The sequence below is a fragment of the Pisolithus orientalis genome (assembly GCF_024613125.1).
Source record: "Pisolithus orientalis strain OTSU chromosome Unknown F5J12scaffold_1, whole genome shotgun sequence".
NCBI lineage: Eukaryota > Fungi > Basidiomycota > Agaricomycetes > Boletales > Pisolithaceae > Pisolithus > Pisolithus orientalis.
In genome coordinates, this window is record NW_026260782.1 from 2,216,117 (window position 1) to 2,240,342 (window position 24,226).

Sequence of the window (24,226 nt, forward strand, 5' to 3'; positions counted from 1 at the left end):
AACACTTTGCCAGTCAGAGTTCAGTTCTTTCTGTCAGACTTGCTTCCAAACCTCTCCCCAGCCCTTGCCTAGCATCAGAGTTGGTTGGAGTAGGCCCAGACTTGACAGTATATTTGTACTTGCACTTGTATGATCTCATTTTCTGTCTTCCAAAAAACTTACACCATTATGAGAACTTGAGCTCAATCCCAGAGAGAGGTTGCTGAGAACCTTGCTGTTGCACTAGCTAATCCACATCAACTCCCTTCCATCATTGAACAGTTCCAATCATTCTCCACTCAATGCTGCTCTCATGCTGAAGGCAAAAGTGCTTTGCAAGCTGGTCACTCCAACCTCCACCCAACCACTTTCCATACTCTGTCTCCTTGTAACTGAGATGATGGACCCAACCCTGACCCTGATGACCCTGATGGTGATCCCAACAGCAGGGGCAGTGGTGATGGGGATATCCCTGAATACCCAGCTGAGCCACCAGAGGATCCCCTCATAGCTCTTGCTAGAGCTGTCCATGTGCTGTCACACACCAAAGGTGTTTGGTGAGGTGGACATGGATACAGCTGATGAATGGAGATGAAGACCATAGCCCTCATGTGAAGAAGGACAGCCAGGAATGTCAGCAGTCATCCCTCACACAAGAACAGGTCATCAGTGCCAGAGAAAAAGAAAGGGAGCAAGTTAAGTTCTGGCTAAAATTCTTAAGCACCTGTGTATGGCATTCCAGTTTTTGACATATCTCTGCCATTTCTGCAGATACCAAGACCATTCCCACACTCACTTGTAGTGCTCAGCCACATGATCTTACCTTCCAAAATTGGAAAGGATTTGTGCACTCCACACATTTCTACAGCACTCCCTCCAAAAGATGCTCATTTTGCTAAATTCTTCTGATATGGCTGCCTCTACATCAATCATTTCGCTTGTCCCCTTTGCTAGGGACTGTGGCTACATATATCTACCAGGAGTTCCTACCAGCTTCCATCCTGAAGCATCCTGGTACATCCCACCCTCATCTGTGCCCTCTCAGCCCATCCAGCTTGGACAGCATGTTCTTTTTGTCAGTATGACCTCTAGGAGGATGTTCTTTGGTCACCTCAGGTCTGTCATTCACTTGGAAAGGTCTTATGTGGTTGTTTCAGTCTCTCCATTCCAAGAAGCATATGGATCCTTCCTCCCTGCTCCCTGCAATGTCTTCATACCAGTCTTGTCCATCATTCTTCTGAGGTTGCGGTGGCTACAGTATAATCTACTGTTCCCCACTCTTCCTGATCACATCCATGATGAGTATGATGCACATCTTGCCTCCTTGTTGCAAGATACAGCAGAAGACACTCCCTGTTCATCCTCTCTTCTGATAGAGCCTCATTCATGAAGTTTTTATTTGCTTCACTGAGAGGATGGTTTTGGGGGGAAAGTTGTGATCCCCTATGCTCCTGTCACCCCACAGACCCCCAAAGCTTGACCCCTGTTGACATCTGACTCACCCTGTCCACTTTTGGATGTACTATATCAGCATCAGGACAGCACTGCCTCTCTGTCATCCCACCTTGGCCTAGAAGCAATCTCTTTGAGATGTGACATGCACAGCCTCCCCCTAATGTGATTCCAGTGTGCTTTCCCAGTTCCTGACATCACTTGACTCATACTTTGACATCCTGACTGATTCTTCACTTTTTGGCTTGCTCGTCCTTACCAATGCTTACCAATGCTTTCCAAGACAATTACCCATCGCTTACATTCCTTACTCATCAGTTACCAATCACTTACCAAGTGTTTGCACCTTGTTTTCCAAGGGCAACACCCCTGTACTGTATATAGATCACTGTACTTAGATAGCAAAAAAGAGAAGATGTCAGAGAGCCCCTCTTGCTCGCATTTTATCATCACTCAGTAATTCATTCAGCAGCTTCAATAGTTGAGACTTTATTAAGGGTCTAACTATCATCTACTTCACTTATCCTTGTCTATCATCAATATACTTCACTCCAAGCCCTCCCTGAGCTCAGTGCAGCTCAGGACATTGAATTAAGTCACCATCCATCCTTCTGTAGGCTGACAGCAGTCTACCCTATCACATTCTCTCACATTCCTGCTTCTTCATCAGGAGCACCCCCAACCCTCAGCACTCATCTTTGAGTGTTGTAGCTCACAAAAACCCTCCCAAAGAACAGGTTCTACCATCTAGGTACTGCATAGGCACACCACCACTCGCTCTTTTTGTCTTTTGTGTTGGTTTTGGTTGGTTTTCACCACTGAACCACACTTTGACTCACAGTGCTTGCATGGTCTAGTTTGCACACTGGGGACTCCACTCCAAAAACCAAAGTCCATGAGCCTGACACCTTTGATGGCTCTGACCCTAGGAAACTCTGCAAGTTCCTTGTACAATGTGAGCTGAACTTCCAAGACTGCCCCTGCATGTTCCGCTCCAACAGAGTGAAGGTTACCTTTGCTCAGTCTTATCTTAAGGGTATGGCTCTGGCTTGGTTCGAGCCAGACCTACTAAACCCCAACAACTATGACTGCCCACTCTGGATGGATGACTATCATGAGTTCTTACAAGAGCTCACAACTAATTTTGGTCTGCATGATGCCATAGCAGATGCTGTCCAACAACTCAAAAACCTCACTATGAAAGACGGTTCTCAAATTACCAAATATGTTGTGGAGTTCAATCACTGGGCTTCACAGGTCAAAGACTACAGTGTTGGTGCACTCTGCCACTGCTTTTATAGTGGACTTCCAGACTGCATCAAGGATGAGATCACCTGCATAGGAAAACCTTCTACCCTTGCGCAACTCCACAAGCTTGCTCAGACCATTGATGTGTGCTACCAGGAGCATAAAGCAGAGATCTCACACACCACCAGGTCCACCACCAACAAGTCACAGCCTTCCAGCTCCAACAACAAGTCTAAATCATTGTCCTCCACCTCCACTCCAAAGTCCAACACCAAGGGCAAGGGCAAACAGAAAGATCCACCCAAGTCCAATATTGCCCATCTTCTGGGAAAGGATGGCAAACTCACCTCCACTGAACACCAGCATAGGATGAAGAACAACCTCTGCCTCTTCTGTGGCAAGGCTGGCCACTCTGCTAAGGACTGTCCCAACTCTACCTCTCATGCAGCCAAAGTGTGTGTGGCTGCAGCTGGAACTCTGCCTCCTCTGCCCACAGAGAAGGCAGAGCCAAAAAATTAGTCTGCTCCTCCAGGGAGCTCACACAGCCTGGAGGAAGTGTTGATCCAAACTGTGTGCAACCAGACATCTGACTCCATGTGTCTGCTCTCTCTAGCCCCAATTCATTACTTCTGTCTGTGACTCTTCTTGATTACTCAGTTGATACTTTTTCTGCATTGATTGATTCTGGCTCTTCTCATTGTTTTGTAGACCCATCCATAATCAAAAAATAAGCTATTCCTGTTTCCTCCATTTCTCTGCTAGTTCCACTCTGCTTGTTTGATGGTAGTACAAATGCTGTCATTTCCCAAGAAGTAGATCTTTCCCTCTGCTTTCCTTCCAGCAATGTCAACTCTGTTTCATTTTATGTTACTCCATTGGATTCTTCATGTTTGCTGGTATTAGGACACAACTAGCTCACCCACTTCAATCTGTCGATTGACTGGGTACTGGGCAGTATATCATTCAAACCATCATTACAGGGAATGCTGACACCCCAGGCACCTTTGTCTGCTTCCACTGTGACCTCTGCTCCAGATCCAACACCCTCCACTCCATCTGCAGTTCCATCTGCACCTCTGACAGACTTGCTGTGCTCCACTCTGCTCATCTCACTCATCAATGCTGCTGTGTATGTCAGAGCCTGTGCTCTCCCTGGCTCTAGACAGTTTCGCTTACAGCTCTCCACTGATGATGTGAAGCTTTGTGTGTCCTCCACTTCTTCTCCACCTCCTGACCTCTCCTCAGTCCCTCCTGAGTATCATGAGTTTGCCAATGTCTTTAGTAAAGACAAGGCTACTGAACTTCTGCCATACCACTTGTTCAATCTCAAGATTGACCTTGAGGAAGGAGCTTCTCCACCCATTGACATGATCTACTCTCTGTCTTCACCAGAGCTTGAAGCTCTCTGCACCTTGGCTATGGCTTCATCAAGCAGTCCACCTCCACTCATGGTGCCCCTGTCCTCTTTGTAAAGAAGAAGGACAGTTCACTCCACCTCTGCATAGACTATCAAGGACTCAATAAAATCATGAAAAAAGATTGCTATCCACTGCCACTCATCTCTGACCTACTCAACTCCCCAAGCTGCACTAAAGTCTACACCAAGATCAACCTCCACCATGCCTATCATCTAGTCTGCATCACAGATGGAGATGAATGGAAAATGGCTTTCCACACTTGTTATGGTTCTTATGAGTGGTGGGTAATGCCATTCAGTCTGACTAACACACCTGTGGCTTTCCAGTGATTTGTTAATAGCATCTTTGCAGACATGCTTGATGTCTGCATTGTGGTGTACCTTGATGACATCCTAGTTTATTCACAGGACATGGAGTTGCACCATGAACAAGTAAAAGAGGTACTCCACCACCTTTGAAAGCATGGTCTTTATGCCAAGCTGGAGAAGTGTGAGTTTCACTCTGACTCCATCGAGTACCTCAGTTATGTTCTTTCTCCCTCTGGTCTCACCATGTCTGCTGAGAAGGTTCAGGTGGTCCATGACTGGCCTGAGCCACAGAAGGTGCAAGACATCCAATCTTTCCTTGGCTTCACAAACTTCTACAGATGATTCATTAATAACTACTCCAACATCATTGTCCTGCTTACTCACCTCACACAAAAGGGTGCTCCTTGGAACTTTTCTGAGGAGTGTCACTCCACCTTCCTCCACCTGAAGGATGCCTTCAGCTCCACTCCTGTCCTCACACACTGGGTTCCTGACACTCCGCTTACAGTTGAAACCAATGCCTCCAACTATGCCATTGCTGGCATTTTGTCAATCACCTGCTCTGATGGTGAACTCTGCCCAGTTGCTTTCTACTCCCACACCATGACCATGCTAGAACTCAACTACAATACCCATGACAAGGAGCTATTGGCTATCTTTGAGGCCTTCTGCCATTGGTGGCATTACCTAGAAGGTTCTGCCTTACCTGTTGATGTGGTGATGGACCACAAAAACCTTGAGTATTTCTCCACCTCTAAGGTCCTCACTTGTCAACAGGCCCACTGGTCAGAGTACCTTTCACAGTTTAACCTTTCCATCTGCTTCTGACCTGGCTGCCTGGGAGCCAAACCCAACACACTTATGTGCCATTGGGATGTCTACCCGAAAGGGGGGGATAGGAACCACATGCAGGTAAATCTTCACAATCTCCACCTGATGTTTACACAGAAGCAACTTGCATCATCCCTCCATACCACTACCCTCATGGCACCTGTGCTCCATGCCGCCATAGTCTTCAATGTTGAGTGCTTGCACTCCAACATCATCTCTGCCCTACCATCCAACCCTGTATCTGCCAGCCATCTTCCAACTCCAACTAAGCCTCAGTGGTCCCTGGACTCCAATGGTCTACTCCACCTTGACAGTCACATCTTTGTCCCTGACATTGATGACCTCCACCTTCAAGTGCTTTGGTTCAAGCATGACCATCCTCTAGCAGGCCATTTTGGGCAAAACTGCACCCTAGAACTCATCTGCAGGGACTATGTGTGGCCTAACCTCCACTCTGATGTGAAAGAATATGTCAGGTCCTGCACTGCCTGTGGACAGAACAAAACTCCATGGCACTGCCCCTATGGTCTACTGAAGCAACTCCCCATCCCAGAGAGACCTTGGAACTCCATCTCCATGGACTTCATTGAACACCTCCCCAACTCTGATGGTTGCTCTGCCATCCTTGTGGTGGTGGACTGCCTCTCAAAACAAGCAGTGTTCATCCCCACCCATGACTCCATCACCTCCACTGAACTTGCTAAGCTCTTCCTTACCCATGTCTTCTCCAAGCACAGAGTACCAGCTAATGTCACCTCCAACAGAGGTCCTGAGTTTGTCTTGCACTTCTTCTGCTCTCTAGGAAAGGCCCTGGATATGCATCTTCACTTCACTTTGGGTTACCACCCAGAGGGCAATGGCCAGACTGAGCAAATGAACCAGACCCTTGAGCAGTATCTTCATGTCTACTGTAACTACCAACAAGACAATTGGGCTGAGCTGTTACCTCTAGCAGAGTTCACTTTCAACAATGCACCAAGTGTGACAACTGGAGTTTCTCCCTTCTTCACTAACAAGGGATATCATCCAAACCTGTCTGTGGTCCCTGACCAAGACTTCACCTCTCCAAGGGCTCATGACTATGTCATCAAGCTCTCTGCCCTTCATGACTTCCTCCACTCTGAAATGTCTGCCACTCAGCAGCACTACCAGGGTCCAGCAGATGCCAAACACATACCTCCACCTGAGTTCAAGGTTGGAGAACAGGCCTACCTCAAAGCCAAGTACTTCTGCTCCACTCATCCTTTGGAAAAACTCTCCAAAAAGTACTTAGGCCCATTCACCATCTTGGCCAGGCCAGGTATGCACTCCATCACCCTTAAGCTCCCTGACTCTATGTGCTCCATACATCTGGTCTTCCATGTCTCACAACTGGAAGCCACAGCAGCTAACCCTTTCCCAAATTGACAGCAACCTCTGCCTCCACCAGTAGATGTCAATGGTGACCTTGAGTACAAAGTGTTGGAGATACTTGACTCTAAGGTGGACCACCATTGCTGCCACTGTCAACTCTTGTATCTAGTCTGCTGGGCTGGTTACGAGAACACTGATGAAGAAACCTCTTGGTTGCTTGCAACTGAGCTGGACCATGCTTCCAACATAGTCTCTGCTTTCCACAAATGCTATCCACACAAACCTGGCCTGTATCAACCTCCACCATAGTACTCCTCCCACATAACCTTCCTCTGCAGGCCAACTCTGCCCCTTATTGAACTACCTTAAGTACTTTAGAATTTTCTCTGCTTATCCATTCCACTTCTCAGAATCACAAGCAATGTCACAAGTCTATTTCATAGTAGTACAAAATATACAAACAAAAAAACAAAAGACAAAAAAAAAAAAACTACTCTACTCTTCCATTGCTTGCTCTCCACCACACTCCTGTCCTCCTCCACCTTCCAGCTCTCCTCTGACTTCTTCCTCTTCCTCATTATCCCCCTCTGCACCTTCGTCCACTTCCTCATGCTGCTCCTCCACCACCTCTGACAGAGGCCTCTTCCAACCACTGCCTGTGTGCTCAAGCTCAGCCATCCTGGCCTCTCCTGCATCTTCCCTCCTCCTCATCTCTGCCCACTCTGCCCACTGCATGTGGACTCCCACACCTGAGGGACCCTCAAGTGGGGTCACTGGTTCATCTTCCTCTCCACCTGCCTCCCACTTGTTGTTCACCTCTTCCATCTCCATTGCTCTCTCCTTCCCCTTCCCTTGCAGTCTCTTCTTCTCCTCTCCTTGGGAACTCCCTGTCCCCACTCTCTTCCATGATGGTCCCACCACTGCATCCTCCCTCATCCAACTACACACCTTTTTTTTCTTGTGGCAGGGCACACAGGCCCTGGTATTGCCTCATCCTGGCTTGCACTGCCCTGCTGTCAGACTCACTACACAGCAAGTACAGGGGGGCTGCCTGGTTGCAGTGACCACCACAGAGGTCCCAGGGACCCTCTGGGTGGTGTTAACATCATACACCATGCTGCTTAACCTGAAACAAAATAAAATAAAATAAAGAGAAAATATAGGTCAGCTCTGCCTGAGTTGCAGTACTCTGCTACTCACCTCTGTGTGGCCTTGTCCTGCCTGGCCTGGGCCCTCTGCCTCTGTCTCTCTGCCTCTTCTCTTCCTCTGCTGCCTTTTTCTTCTGAGCTTCCTCCTCCATCACCCTCCTCCTCTGAGCCTCCTCTTCTGCTCTCTTCCTCTGCTCCACCTCCAGTTGCTCCTCTTCTGCCCTCTGCCTCTTGGCCTTGCACTCTTTCTCATGCTCTCTCTCTCTCTGCTCAGTCTCCTCTTGTTGGTGCACCTTCTCCACAGACTTCTCCTGCTCAGTGTCAGTGGAGTTGTCAGTAAGGATGACCAGTTCATCATCTGTGACTTGGGAGTAGTTGCAGACATGACTGGGGGTTGGCTGGGGGGTTTTGCTCTGGCACTAGGAGGACATGATGATGGGGAGAAAGGATGAAGGTTCAGTACCCTAACACATGTTTTTAAGCAGTTCTTCAGACTCCAACAGAGCTCCACTGTGGCTAAAGCCATTGTCCTCAAGGCATCAAAATGGTTTCAAATGATTGACTTGTGTTGATCTCATCTCATACATGTGGCCTTCAGGGGTTCAGGCCCTAAGGGGGGGCACTGTCATGACTGTTGTAGAAAAAGAGATTTAAGAGAGAGGTTGAGAGGATGACAAGATCTGAGGGGAGAGAGTAGGACAAAAGGGGCTTCTATAGCCTGGGACTGGATCCTGGTAGTCATCTGAAGGCTTCTATGGCTGTCTGGGTGCAGGGAAATGACCTGCTCAAGCTCATCTCTCATCTGTGGTAACTCATCTATTTTTTTCTAAAGGAAAAAAACCATACACAAGTAGCACTACTGCTGACTAAGCAACCAAAAATGCGAAATCTAAGTGCAACTCATAGAAAAAAGTATCTAGAATGAAAATGAAGTAACACAAGCAAAATAAGGCAATTCCCCTGGTAGGGAAATTACATTCCCTACACCATGTGTTCATCCTAGGTCCTCACTCACTCCACACCCCTTTTCCACCAGTCATTTGCCCACTCTGCACCAACTCCACCTGTCCCCTGATGTTTACAAGTCATCAAGTCATCTCCACTCTGACTGCTATCAGACTTGTACTGCTCTCCTGTTGGACCACATGGGCCATCTCCTGAGGAGTCATGTACTACCCTTTGGACTTCTCCCTGACAGCATGTGGTCAGGTGCTCTGCAGCACATGCACCACATGGTCCAACACCTGGACAGTTTCCTTCTTGGGATGTTCTGTGTTACCCATTCATATGTCCTCCATCTACCCTTCATTTGTCATTGAGGAAGTTTTACTTGAAATTTTATGAGTCTCCATATGTCAGTTCTGATTCCAATTACTGTACCTCTGTAGTAGTATAAAAGCATGTACTGTACTCTGCTGTTCTTCAGTACAAATATCAACTTAGTTCCTACTCCCTCTGTCTCTGTCTTCTGTCTGTTGGAGTTACCTCCATCTGTCCATCTGTACTCTCCCTCTTTTTGGAGGATGATGCTGTAGGAAAAGTCCAAGTAGCTGTATAATACAAGCTAGATGGCTTAGATAACAACAATAAAAAAATGAAGGGAACGAATTGCTTGTCCCAAGGGATTCTGGACTGTCGAGACTAGAAGGTGAGACCTGGTGCTTTGTAGCAGTAGTGGTTCGTGATGTGTGCAGTGTGGTCCACGAAATAGTACTGGCAATGCAAGCAGTATACATAGTTTGTGCATGGCAGAATGTGAGACATGCAGTATAGACAAAGTGTAAAGGAAACTTGTGGTGACCTTCTGAGTGCCAAAAGGTATCATTCTGTGCCTAAGTACAGGGCTTTATAGTCTGGACAAACCTGGAACCTAAGTAAGACAGGGTACAGTAAGGGAAAGCCACGCGACAGCACATACACAGAAGACAGGCCAAAACAGAGGCCGAGGGTATACTACAAGCACTAAAGGAATAGAGACCATGATAAGAGAAAGAGTCCGAGGAAAAACAACAACCAGAGCACAGTGGCTGTGGGTATAGCATCGTGCGAGAGGGAGCGAGGGCGTGGGAAGGTAGCGTGTGAACAACAGTGAATGCGAGAGGGGAGCGGATGTAACAGTAGTCATGGAATGGTTAATGATAGGGGCTTACACATCCAGGGAATGCAGATTCCTCACACCTGTGGGGGACTTAGATGCTGACCGTCCCCGGTCAGCCATGTGGCACAGAGGACATAAATAGCTTGCTGTGTGGTGATGGCAACAGTGTGGTACCGAGGGTTCAAGAACACTGGTGAGTTCTGCATAGAAGTGAAGGAAGCATAGAGCCAAGGGACACGAGAACACCGTTGAATGCTGCATATAGGCATCTGGACCGATGACATAAGCACCTCATGGCCACTAAGTATATAATTGTTAGTGCGCAGCTCAAACCTTCACATCGATTTGATTCTTTCCCCCTTTATCATCAATCCCCCCATCGCTCTAACCATGTCAGCTAACTGTGCCCCTCGTCTCTCCCAACTCGTATGCACAGCCACCCCTGACCTGGTCGAAGCGGAGAAGGCCAACCTGCAACAGCAAATCACAGCTGCATTGGCTATCCTCGTGGCTGAAGCAAGGTGTTTCCCTGAGGATGACAAAGGAATGCAAGAGGAGAAGACAATGTGGCTGCAACGCTGGGAGGAGAAGATGGTGAGATGAATGTGCATCAGCAGTACAGTAGCACAGAGGCTGATCACATTCATTTCTAGGCTATGCTTATGCCGTTGGTTGAGCATGGGAAGGAGCTTGGCATCACGGTAAGGGTGGACGCAGCAGAAGTGCCTATACTGGCCGAAGTGGACAATGTCTACAAGCGGTGGACGGTGGAGGAGGCCGAAGTGCATGCAAGGGCCGAGCAGGATGTCCAGATGGGGGATGAGAACGCGCAGGAGACTGGAGGGCCAGGTGCAAGCGTCGCAGTGCCTGCAGCAACAGAGAAGATGTTGCACATAGAGGTGGTGTCCTGTCTGGTGCAGAAGGCAAGTGCATGGATGGAAGGTTGTGGTAACAATTGACACTGAAGTCCAAAGCGATTGTGGCAGACTGTCACAGAGAGCGAAGACAAGGACAAGCCCAAGATCATCGTTCCTCCTGGCTCGATCCTCCACAAGGTCCCATGTGCGTGGTGCATGGTGAAGAAGACAGCCTGCATCAGACCTGTTGGGCAGACGTGCGATGGCTGTGTGCAAATGAAGCAGGGGTGCAAGAAGTTGACAAAGGCCATGGGAAAGAAGGCACAGGCAGGTGCATCGGTCAGTAAGTAACAACCCCACCTCAGGAGGTGTGAAGTTAATGGCTAGCAGCATGGGCCTTGAAGACTGCGAAGGCAAGCTCATCCAAGAGAGTCATAGACGATGATGACAATGATGACGAAGTCAAGGTGGTCGAAAGCCACACGCATGCGAAGGGGAAAGCACCAGTGTGTAGCCGGCTCGATGCCAAGGTTGTGGCCGACCTGTTGCAGTCGCTGAGGCCGTGGAGTCGCAGGCTGCATACCTTTGCCTGCAGGTGCATGTCGATCAACTTGCTGAAGCTCTGGAGAAGATTGGGGTGGAATAAGAATGTTTATAGTTAGTTCAGATTTATTGTACTGTCCCATCCACATGTCAGTGCATACTGCACTAAATATACTGCTTTGCTTGCTTCTGTGCGAAGTTGCGAATGACTGGACATGCTTGAAGATGAGCCATGGGGAAGTGCAGCTGTGGTGAGATATGGTGCATGGGGTACCGCCCGACTTGTCTTCTTTGTGTGACTTTCAACTTCTCTCAGTGGTATGTCCTCATGAAACAATCTTGATGGTAGGATGTGATGGATTCTTGAAGAGGAAGTGAAGGGACTGTTTATTGGGTAGCTGGGATGGTCTTTGTGTATCAATTGTAAGGAGATGGAAGGAGAATTGAAAGAAAAATAAATCAAGGGGTGCACGCTGACTGTGCGATCGAAGAGGAAATGTGCAGGGTGGTTGCAAGTATATGCAGTATAGAGTGGCCGAAGACGGTATCAGCAAGACTAGTAAGAGAGATAGGAGAGACATTGTTTTGGCTATATACTTATTCAGTGTTTTGTTATTTTTCTGGACGGTTTTGGACTTTTTGTAAGCGGTTTTTATGTTTTTTGAGCGGGGACTAGCTATCAGTAGAATCACTGGATGAAACCTGGGGTGGAATAGAGGTCTCTGGACGAAACCTGGGGTAAAACAGATAAAAGGAAATGAACTATGTCTGATATCGGGTGGATCAAGTGGTATGCTGGTCACCCCTGCAGGGGACTTTGAATGCTGACTGTCCCCAGTCAGCATGGGAGAAGGAACAAGTGTAGTAGAAGAAGCCGTGGGGAGGCAGGCGAGGCCACGGAAAGAGGTATGGGTATCGTGGGAGAAGAGGGTACAGGGGAATAGTGTGATGGACAAACTGTGGATACTGGAAGAGACAGATAGTCAGCTGTTCGTGGAAAAAGCCTCCACATCATCATCAGTGGGGTCATCCTCAGCTTCCTCAAGCAGGTGGTCTAGCTCCTCATCATCCAACCCAGTAATGCAAGTCACAGTTGCACAGGTCTGGGACCACGGGTGGTAGGGAAGTAAGCGGAATGCAGCAAAGCAGAGTTTGGAGATGGAGCCATCCAGCTCAGCCAGCAGGTATGAACCCCCAGTGGTCCAATGAAGGACAACCATGGGACCAGTGTACTGTGGCTTTGTCTTCTGGTTCAGCTCTTTCTCTATGCAGGAGTTGCGAACAAGCACAAGAGTGCCAGGAGCAAAGTTATGGTCTTTAATGCGATGCTGAAAGGCGGTTTTGAACTGCTGGATAGACTGGAAGCATGCACGGAGGACATTGCTGTGGACCTGGTCTAAGTCATCCTGATGCTTCTGTAACTGGTGTGCTTGCCAAGCTATCAGTTCTGTGGTAGTCAGTGGTGTCGCATCATCACGGGACAGGGGTAAAAGGAAAGTAGCCTTGGCAAGGTTGAATGGGAACAGCAGTTTGACACCATGTACCATGAAATAAGGGGATAGACCCATGGATTTCAAAATGGTGACCCACTCGGCCCAGAAGACAGAATGCACAACGGTGTGCCAGCAGTGATCATCATTCTCACAGCTCTTCATGATAGCCTTGCAAACATCATAGTGGCAACACTCTACAATGCCATTAGCCTGAGAGTTGTAAGGAGAGATACAGATGTGGCGGATATGATATTGCACAGCTAGGGCATCTAAGGCTTGGATGAACGTGGGACCATTGTCAGTGACAATCTCGGTGAGCAGACCCCAGCAGCATAGGACATCCTCAAAGATGAAGGATGCAAGCATGGTACTATTTTCTGTGTGCAACATATGCCATTCAGGATAAGAGGTGAGCGTGCAATGAGCCTGTACTATGTAGCGGTAGCCACTGGCTTTGGGCATCAGCATCGTGTCAATGTGAGCTTTATGAAACAGGCACCCTATCATGGGTACAGCGGGGGGGATATGAAGCTTCTGTGTCTGGCAGATCTGGCATTCATGACAAGTGTGGACATACCACTTCACATCTTCGACAAGAAGAGGCCACCAGAAGCGAAGGAGAAGGTGCATGCAGACCATGAACACACCCTTGTGTCCGAGGTCATCATGCGCTTCTTTGATGAGATGATACTGCTTGGATTCATCAACAACTAGCTGGTGCTGTCCATGCAGTTCTCTACGCCATAGACTTCCATCTAGGAGGAAGAAGTGGCCAGCTGAGTTGAAGAAAGATGAGTACTGCGCATCAGTAAGGTCAGGTGGTCGCTTGTGGGTCGCAAGGAATGCACAGATCATTTCTATCTTTGCTTCGCATGCCCGAGCCTTCATGGATCACAGAATGGCAGGGTTTTCAGGGGTATCGGAAGGGTTATTAGCATCAGCAGTCATAGAGAATGCAAAATAGAAGGATGCAGGCAGTGGGAGGCTTGCCTGATGGTAAGCAGGTGGCGGTAGGGAATGGTGATCTTCATTGGAAAGTGACATAGGAGGTGGGTGGTCGTTGACAACCTGTGTAGAGAAAGAGTAAAAACGGTCTAGCCAATCCTCATGGTCATTGTCCTCGGGCGGGTCGAGCTCTGACCATGGACAGCAGGATAAGCCATCAGGGCCAGCATGCCTGTCTGCGGGAATGTGGATGAGTTTGAACGAGAAAAGGAGGACACCAGCGATCCAGCAATTGATCGTCGTGTTAGGCTGCAGATCTGGGTTATTTATCATGCCCTTAATATACTTCATATCTACCTCCACAGTGAAGTTAGTGAGACCAAAGATGTATATGCATACTGCACGGAAGAGACTGTACAACTCAAGCTTGGCCTGGGAGTAATGGCTTTCCACTTCGTTGAGGGTGATGGATCCAAAGCAACTCGGGTACCGTCTGCCATCTTTGCCGAGCTGGTAGAGGATGTAGCCAACTGCGATGACCAATGTGTCTACTGCTAGAATTACTTCACGACTGCACTCGTAGTCAATTCTTTGGAGTGTGGGGGACTTTACAATTTCATCCTTGAGTCGTTGCATGGCAGCACATTGCAGCTCGTCCCATGTGAATGGTACATCTTTCTGTGTGAGCGCGACTAGTGGCCATGCAATCTTGGCGAAGTCTTTGATGAAGATGTGTAGCACACTGCAGACACCAAGGAAAGTGTGAACCTGAGTCAGGTTGCGGCACTCAGGCCAGTCGCAGATCTTCTGCACTTTGCTTTCTTCAGGAATGTGACCTTCAAAGGTGCACTTGTGGCCAACAATCACTGCAGATGGAGCAGCTAGTACAAACTTTTTTGCCAAGACGGTGGCTCCGACATTCTGCAAACACTGAAGGATACAGTTAATGACTATACAGTGGTTCCAGATAAATTTCCGAATCCCAGGATTCTCTGGGATAGTCTCATAGGACCCGTCTGCATGCTGATAGCAGGTGGTCTCGGATTTTACGGGGACGTCATCTATGAAGGGCAAGGTATGATGTGGGATCTCATCCTGGAGAACAAATGCAGTATCTCCCTGGTATACCTGGACTGCGTTCGCATGACCTTGCAGCAGGGTAGTAAGCTGGTGCGGCCCAAGTGGGGTACTGAAAGTGGTGAGGTTGTGGGAATCCATGTGAAGTGCACACTGGTCATACCTGGAGTAGAGGTCCATCATCACATATACTGCGTACCTGGCAAAGGATTCTGCGAGATGTTCTACAAAGGGCAGAATGGACACATTGCGGATGGTCACTGCATTCAGGGGCTGTAAGTCATGCACAAGGCGAAGAGACTTTCCGTCTTTCTTTACTACGCAGAACCAGTGGGAGCGGTAAGCCGCTGTAGAAGGTTCATACATGCCGGACTTGATGCGATCTTTAATCATGTCTATGACTTGGGCATGTATCATGTTCGGGATAGGGATATTGCATTGGACCCAAGGCATGTGCAGAATTGTAGGAATCTTTACTGGCAGAAAATAGCATTCATCTAGGTGTCTGCGCTCTGTAATGTCCCAAGCAAATGCAAGCTCATGGACCGAAACGAGCCAAGTTATGAGTTTAAGTTCTTCTGGCCAAAGCCAATCTGCAGGATTGAGGTCAAGTTCTGTGGCCCGTTCAGCAGTGAAGCAGATGCCTGGAGCGAAGTCTGGTGGATGGGTTGGAAGTGGTTGGAGACCAGTGAGCGGGTTGTCAGGCAGGCTGCACACGATGCGGTATTCTTCTGCCATCAGGGCAGGTACCATCTGAACCTTCTTGGCAACTGGCTTGTAAACGAGAGTGCGAACTTCAGGGTCTAGTTGATAAATGCTGCCGAATGCAGCTATAGCAGAGGGGTTTAGTATTGTCTGAGTGGAAGAGAGGAAAGCAAAAGCAGGCAAGGGTATTCCAGTGGGTATGTTCCACGGTATGATTGCCATGGGCAAAGGGAAGTTTGTAGAAGTGAAAGCTAGTGATGATACTGTAGGACTGAGGAACAGATAACAGCAGCTAAATAGGAAACAGGATGTTTTAGTAGGCTCTCCCCAACTGCTTGGTGGATCATTGATATTCAAAAACCCCATTCAACTATACTCTGGTGACTACGGCAGTGCTTGCCACATTTGCAGTGTGGACAGCCCTCATGCCACAGGCACATGGGCACAGTGTACTCACAGCCATTGTTTGGGTCTTGGAGAGTGATCCACTGTCTGCCATCGGGATAATCATTTGTTACCACACTCATAAGGCAAATGAATGGACATCCAAGGAGCATGTCAAAGTTGGCATGTTCAATTACTTGAACCTGTAGCATGACTGGCCCGGTGCTGAAGTCGAGTTTCAGGTTCTCTAGTACACCTACAGTAGTGTCTTTAGACATGTTAGCAGATGTCATAGTCATGAGATGATCGCAGCGCAATGGAGGCCCGATCTTTTCCCAAACATGCCTGGGCATGGTGACAATTTCTGAACCAGAATCTAGTACGCAGTTGATTGTGACATCGGTCCCGGGGACCTTGGCTTCGATGCAGCAGAGCAGCAGAGTGTGGTGAGCTACAATGGAGCCATCATCACTGCAGATAACATGGTCTCCATATTCACATGCGGTTCTTTGAGGATCACAGCTGGTCAGTTCATTCACTTGTACTCCTTCTTCATTGTTGCTATGAACTACCTCAATCTCATTTGTGGTGACATGTTTTGCCATGGTGATGTCTCTGAACTGTTTGTGAAACTCTGGGGCTACTGCAAATAATTCTTTGACTGGCATGGCAATGCTGGTTTCAAGTATGCGCTCCACAATATGCTTGGGCATGGCTTTGTCTTCGAGTGGGAATGAGTAACGATACTGGTTTTGATTGCGAGATGCTGGGTACAGTGTCTGCAACGGAACAACTGCCGCAGGAACAGGAACCTTGCACGCAGGCGTTGGAGCTGGACTAGTTGGAGGAACATATGGTTTCATAGTGGTGGACGTTGCTGCAGGTGTAGAGGGATTGGATGCCTGGCAAGCGGCATGTGAACTTTGAACACCAGGGGAAATGATTTCCTCTTCAACAGTGGCTGCACGTGGGTCGACTTGTGGAGGGTTGGCAGGACATGCCACAGGTTGAGCTGTGATTTCAACTCCGTCGAAGCAGGCTTTCTTTCTGCAGGGAATGACTGCTCCCTTGTTACCTTTATCCGCTTGGTAGGTAGCCCAAGCTTGAGCGACATATGCTTGGAAGTCAGGGTCGGCTAAGTCTGCAACAGGTTCATCAGCATCTTGGACAGTGTTTAAGAAGGCAGAAGGCAGGATTTCCAACTGCATGTCAATTTCAGGATGAGCAATGCAGAAGAGGTTAGCGGTGCCTTGCACGGAGCAGCAGGAGTCACAGCACACGTGCTGGCCTGGTCTCTGTCAGCCATGACATGGTCAACAGCCTCTCTCAGTGAGTTACATTCAGGGAAACATGGGATTCGGCTCCTGTCTGCCAGATAGAGACAGTTGTCTGTACCTCTCGTGATCTTACCAGCATGGATATAAACTTCAATGAGCACACACATCCTTGTCCAGTGGTTGGGGTCTGCACAGAAGCCGCAGCTGGGTCTGCGTTGCTGTGGTGGAGGCTGCATCTGGAAGTTGCATTCCTGTTTAACAACAGTACTAGCAGGTGGCACCTGCAGCATGTAAGCCAACGAGGGAGGTGCAGCTGGCGAGGCTGCGGTACCCATTGTCAGTACCATGCTATGAAGAGTGGATCCTGTCAGAAGGAACTTGGCAGCTTTGACGACTTCTGCAAGTGGGTATGGATCATCAGGGTGGAGGTTGGTGCGAACTATAGAGAGTCGATGACGAATATGATCTGTGATGGCCCTCGGGAAGCCATTCAGGAACATGGAATCCCGTTCTGTCTCTGCAAGCTTTTTAGTTTTAATGAGCAGGGCAGAAATCTTAGCGAATTTCCGCTGGTATTCTCCGAGGTCATCCTGGTTCCACATAGGCTTGGACTGATATTCTTCGACAAGGTACTGCAAGTCTGCATGGCAGTAGCAGTCGTCACCCTCGCAGCCAGGGTACAAACCCTTAACAGCTACTACGAAGGCATCCCAGTCATCGGCTGTGGGAGCGGCTTCTGGGAGCATTTGCCAGACCTTGGCTTCTTCGAGGTCAGCATAGCAGATTGCAGCTCTGATCTTGCCACAGTCATCAAGAGCAGCGAGAGTACCAAGGAAGTTGATGTCTTCGAGGTAGTGCGGAAGCTGCATGGGAGAATCTCCACTAAATTTAGGTGAGTTTTGTGTTCCGCAGAGCGGCATCTGAAACTGAGGATTAGCCATTGGTGGGTTAACCTGTGGTGGTGGTGCTGGATTGGTAATGGATGGAACGGGTATTGGTTGCGGGTGCGAAGCAGTTGGTATAGTGCATGAGCGAGCTGGCAGAAGCGTTGGTGGGTTACTAATTGGCTGATGGGTGGTCTGCGACTGAGTGAGTGGTCATGGCAGTGTGGTGGATGGAACTGAGAGTCTGGGTATAGATTCGGAGGCATCAAAGAGACAGGAAAAAGAGGGTGTTGGTGATGGTGAATCAGATGATGTGACAGGTGTTAAAGGTGATGGCAGGGTTTTGGGCCTTCAGGGAGTCGAGTGGATAAAGCCACTGGGAAAATCAGGGGCAGTGAGATCTAGGTGATCTGATGCGGCAGATATCTGATCTGCTGAGATATCAGGAGGAGTGATCGTGGGTAGTACCCATGGAATGTCAGCAGGTAATTGCGCATGATCCAGTGTTACGGGTGAAACAGGGTGGAAAATGTCAGAGTCTTCTGACAGGTTGAGATTGCGAAAGTGCAGGCATAAATTTTCTAGTTTGGTGTGTTTGGTGGTGCACCTGAGCAACCTTCTGGAAGCAACAGCAGAATCCCTCACGGTGGGCTCCAGTTGTAGGAAAAGTCCAAGTAGCTGTATAATACGAGCTAGATGGCTTAGATAACAACAATAAAAAAATGAAGGGAACGAATTGCTTGTCTCAAGGGATTCTGGACTGTCAAGACTAGAAGGTGAGACCTGGTGCTTTGTAGCAGTAGTGGTTCGTGACATGTGCAGCGTGGTCTGCGGAATAGTACTGGCGATGTGAGCAGTGCAAGTGGTATATGTAGTTCGTGCACAGCAGAATGTGAGACGTGCAGTATAGACAAAGTGTAAAGGAAACTTGTGGTGACCTTCTGAGTGCCAAAAGGTATCATTCTGTACCTAAGTACAGGGCTTTATAGTCCAGACAAACCCAGAACCTAAGTAAGACAGGGTACAGTAAGGGAAAGCTGCACGACAGTGCATACACAGAAGACAGGCCAAAACAGAGGCCGAGGGTATACTACAAGCACTAAAGGAATAGAGACCGTGATAAGAGAAAGAGTCCGAGGAAAAACAACAACTGGAGCACAGCAGCTGTGGGTATAGCATTGCGCGAGAGGGAGTGAGGGCGTGGGAAGGTAGCGCATGAACAACGGTGAATGCGAGAGGGGAGTGGACATAACAGTAGTCACAGAATGGTTAATGATAGGGGCTTATGCGTCCAGGGAATGTGGATTCCTCACAATGTGCTGCAGGATTGTCAAGTCTATGGAGAGGAATATACTCAGACTTCAAGTTGGTTGAAGCTTAAACAATGAACTACCTATGGAGAGGAATATACTGTAGGTAGGTAAGTAAGTGTTCCAATATAATGAATGGAAGGAGTCCCACCTCAGACTTCAAGTTGGTTGAAGCTGAGGTGCAGTAAGGAAAAAATAAACTGCTAAGTGTCCGCTTTTGGATTACATAATGCTGTGCTCAGTGAACCACAACTAAGGTAAAGGTGATAAACTCCAACACCTCTGAAATATGAGGGCTGAGATCATGCAAGGGGGTAGCACACAAGCTAAACACAATGCCCTCACTCTGCTCCACCTTTATCTCAGTGGACTTCATTCCTGCCAACACTTCACCAGTTGGAGTTCAGTTCTTTCTGTCAGACTTCCTTCTGAACCTCTCCCCAGCCCTTGCCTAGCATCAGAGTTGGTCAGAGTAGGCCCAGACTTGACACAGAGCAAATGCAGGCAAAACCACCATCCTCCAAAAGGTCTTGAAATCTGATATAGATATGCTGGAAGTTTTTGATGGGAAAGGAAACAAGGTAAAGTCCCATCAGGTTGGTGATACATTTCTAATGATTTTCAGATTAAGGATATCATTCTGTGAGGCACTTCGACAGTAAGTTGCCATTTTAACTGGACATTTGTATTGATGCTCAGTGCTTCCAGTGTGGCTACCATAGTATTGAGCATGAGCTAGTTTTTCAGGGAAACCCAGGTTTTGTATTCCATGACTCCTGTGGGTTCAAAGTGGGAACTGCACAGCAGTTTGACCAGATGAAGAACTTTGTAGTTGACCATGCAGCCATGGCAAGGAGTGTGAATAAGCATATCCATGCTATCTGGTAAGGACTGCATTGTGAGTGGCTTCAGACTGAGGTGACAGATCAATTTAGGTACTGCATCCCTATGACTGAGAGCTGCAGGACAGTAATTGCTGCTGAGGAGAAATTCTTCAATGAGTGTGACACAGGATATGGTAAGTATTCTTGGTCAGACCAGATATAGCTGCCATGTAACTGAGAGTTGGCTTAGTTCCTGTGATAGTATTGTTGACAAAAGTGGATGCTTTGAACATTGATGCCATTCAAGAACTTGAAGATGAAGGCATAGAAGTGACACAGGAAAAGGTTTCTGAAAAGGAAAGGGGATTGTTGGAAAAGTGGCTTGCACATATAAAAAATGAGCTTGATAAGTGCAAATTTCCACCTAGAGGATATTTGTCACTTCAGAGTGGGCATTTCTTCACTTAGGGATGGGCTGCTAGAAACTCCTTGGGGCAGATATGCATCAAGAAAATGCAGACTCCAGTGCTTTGATGAAATGCACAGCAGATGTTTTGAATGAGGAAGGTTTACAAAAGTTGCTTATATCAACACAACAGTCAAGCATTGCACTGTGTGTTGTGTATGCTGTACAGAAGTAAGTAAGCAATTATATGGTAGGATAGATACTGATGAGTTCTGAAGGACTTTGAGATGACAAATACAGTTAGGACTTATGGGCAGCCTTGAACTGGATGTGAAAAGGCTTGAATATTCTCTGCTGAGCTGGTTTCCAAATTGTATGGTGAGTTCCCAAATTCTTCCAACATAAAGGGTCAATAATACTCCTATTCTGTTGTTACTTACACTTATTACCAGGATGTGAGTAACCATATGGCATATTGAATTAACTGACTGGACTCACTTGCATTGGTTGTGTGACAGTATGTAAGCAGTATCATGGCTGGTTTGACTGGATGTCTGCTGATTGGCACTGCTTGCTCTTCATGTTGGTGGCATGACAGGGGGTGAGTGATTTCATTGCATATTCATATTTGACTGGACCTCTGCTGAATGGTGTCACTTGCACTCTTCTGTTGGTTGCATGGCAGGAGGTGAATGATTTCATGGTATATTCAGCTGGATGCATGCTGAATGGCCTCACTTGTACTCCTCCCCCTGGTGGCTTGACAGGGGGTGAGTGATTTCATGATATATGCATATGTAACTGGATGTTCACTGAATAACCTCACCCTACTCTTCATGTTGGTGGCATAACAGTATGTGAGTGATTTCATGGCATGTTTGGCTGGATGTCTACTGAATGGCCTCACTTGCATTCTTCATGTTGGTGGCATGACAGGATGTGAGTGATTCCATGACATCTTTAGCTGGGTGTCTGCTGACTGGCCTCACTTGCACCCTTCATATTGGTGGCATGACAGGGGGTGAGTGATTTCATTGCATGTTTAGCTGGATGTCTGATGAAGGACCTCACTTGGTGATATGACAGTGGGTGAGTAATTCCATGACATATTTAGCTGGTTCTCACTCCCTGCTGAATTGTGCCACTTGTGCTCTTTGTGTTGGTGGCATGATAGGGGGTGAGTGATTTCATGGCATGTTTAGTTGGGTATCTGATGAATGACATAACTTGTACTCTTTATATTGGTGTAATGACAAGCTAGATCTCTGCTGAATGGTGCTACTTGCACTCTTCATGTTGGTGGCATGATAGTGGGTGAGTGATTTCATGGATTATTATTATTTAACTGGATGTATGCTCAATGACCTCACTTGCACTCTTCATGTTGGTTGCATGACAGGATGTGAGTGATTTAATGATATATTTAGTTGGATGTCTATTCAATGGCTTCACTTGCACTCTTGATGTTGGTGGCATGGCAGGAGGTGAGTGATTTCATGATGTTTAGCTGGATCTCTGTTGAATAGCATCACTTCTACTCTCCATGTTGGTGGCATGACAGGATGTGAGTTATTTAACATTATCTTTGGCTGGATCACTCCTGAATGGCCCCACTTGCAATCTTTACATTGGTGGTATGACAGGATGTGAGTGATCTCTTGATGTCTTCAGCTACATACATATGTGCTGAATGGCCTCATGTGTACTCTTCATGTTGGTGGTACAACAGTGGGTAAGTAATGTCATGGCATATTTGGCTGGATGACTGTTGAATGGCCTCACTTGCAGCAGGTACATGATTTCCTGGCATGTTTAGCTGGATCTCTGGTGACCAATCACTTCTATTCATCATGTTGATAATATTGCAGAATGTGAGCAAACTTAGAGAGATGGAGATGTTGGAACCTTCCTCATTACTTTCACTCCTTTCCTTCTTGTCTCACTTCACCCATAGCTTGTAAGTGACTTGGGCATGTTGCCTGGATATCTACTGACTTTCTCTCCTGATGCCACTATAACAGAATGTGAGTGATTGCATGGCTGATTCAGTGCACAGTCTGATTACCATTGTCTATTGCACTCTTGGTGTGACCTCAGGAGGTAGGCATACTCACAGGGCCAGAAGCCACCTTGATTTCCTATTCATGATGTGGTTGTATTTCTGACATCTATGCCATCAAAAATTTTAGTTTGTAAGTGCTCAGTTGCTATCTTCCTTTGTCAAAGGCAAACATGTACAATCACAGTCCAAATTTGAAGTGGATGCTGATATCCCAATGCCACCTTTACCTGGGGATGTCACTTTGTTGGAGAAGTTCCCAACTGTCCAGTCCATAGCTGAACATGCCATTGGTATGGATTTGTTATCCTCTGTGAAAGGTTCACTCACTCTTCTAGGATGCTTGCTTGTTGCTGAGCATTGTTACTTTTTAATGCAGCAAGGACACTATCTGTGGGAGGAGGCATTGCCACTGGCTGTGGAGGAATACAAAAAGCTCTAATATACAGACTTCAATTTCCAAAGCTGTCACCACAGTTTTTCTTGACAATAATGGTGATGTGGATGGTTTGTGCAAAGCTATTATCAAAGTCATCAGGGACCATTGCATGTGTAAGTGGATAATACTGATGTTTATGAAGCACTGATTCTCAGATGTTCTCAGCAAACAAATTGGTGAGGGGAGGCAAATAAAGTTCATATGGACATGGATGCATGTAGCTGTGGTTGATATATATAACAAAGAGCACATGATGGATCAACAAAAGAGATGCATCTTTTGCAACACACCCTCAACCACTGAAGTCCTTCAAGGCAGATGGATGCACTAGCATTTTGAAAGAGATCATCTGTAACACTAATCCAGCAGGTGTGAGGATGCATCATGGAATGGAACAAATGGATTGACAATACAAGCACTTGATAAACCAGACATTTAAATATTTCCCCTATTTCAACAGCTTCTTTGCTGAAAAGTACCAGTTGAGCATGTCAAACCCACAAAGAAGCCATAGCTTACACATCTGATTGGCCTGTGCAATACCAACAAGTATGGGACATAAAGCCTCTACATTATCACCATGTTCTTCAAGAGCCACTTCAATAAGATGAATAACTCTAGCTTGGACACCTTACATCCATTACTCCTTGACAGCCAAAGTCAAGTATTTTTTAACATTATGATGACTTCCCTGATTGACTTGCAACAAGAAGTACAAATACTCAAACACCAAAATAGATCCTGCAATGATGAGTACATGTCTTAAAGAGAGAAGGAAAACATAACTCACCAATGCCATGTTCCATAATATATCTCATTGGAGATTGCAAGGATGCTGACAGTGTAGGCATTGTGAAAGAAGCTGATTGGTGTGGAATATGAAGCTGTGGCAATGGTAGTTGTGGTATTTGTAGAATGAATGACAACCAAAGAGATAATGAAACTCACCACCTGAAATATGTCATGGCTGTCATGACTTCAACATTGGTGAGAAACATAGATACAAACCATCTACAAATATCATTGGTAACTCTACCAATATTGAATTGAGCACTCATACATGCTGTAAAAAGTAATTAGGGGGAGCAACAACTCAATTTGAGAGGAACTGACATGCTGATGGTTGCATGGAGAAGGATAAGGTTGAGAGCCAACTCCATAAGGGGGCACTTACATCCTGAAAGTAGG

The 24,226-nt window shown here is 47.2% G+C and overlaps 2 protein-coding genes across 2 annotated transcripts; both read left to right on the plus strand.

The window, feature by feature from the left end:
• Positions 1–10,225: 10,225 nt before the first annotated feature.
• On the plus strand, positions 10,226–11,338 carry F5J12DRAFT_887437 (uncharacterized protein; the record flags this gene model as incomplete). Its single annotated transcript, XM_051747191.1, has 5 exons — positions 10,226–10,429; positions 10,489–10,762; positions 10,832–11,035; positions 11,083–11,222; positions 11,288–11,338. The coding sequence occupies 5 exons, from the start codon at positions 10,226–10,228 to the stop codon at positions 11,336–11,338; spliced, it is 873 nt and encodes a 290-aa protein (XP_051606089.1).
• Positions 11,339–19,801: 8,463 nt separating this feature from the next.
• F5J12DRAFT_710190 (GTP-binding protein) lies at positions 19,802–20,775 on the plus strand (the record flags this gene model as incomplete). The annotated part of the gene is made up of 5 exons (XM_051740630.1): positions 19,802–19,906; positions 20,010–20,194; positions 20,246–20,328; positions 20,385–20,582; positions 20,633–20,775. Coding segments are annotated over 5 exons (714 nt in total), but the record flags the coding sequence as incomplete, so codon positions are not given.
• Positions 20,776–24,226: the final 3,451 nt, after the last annotated feature.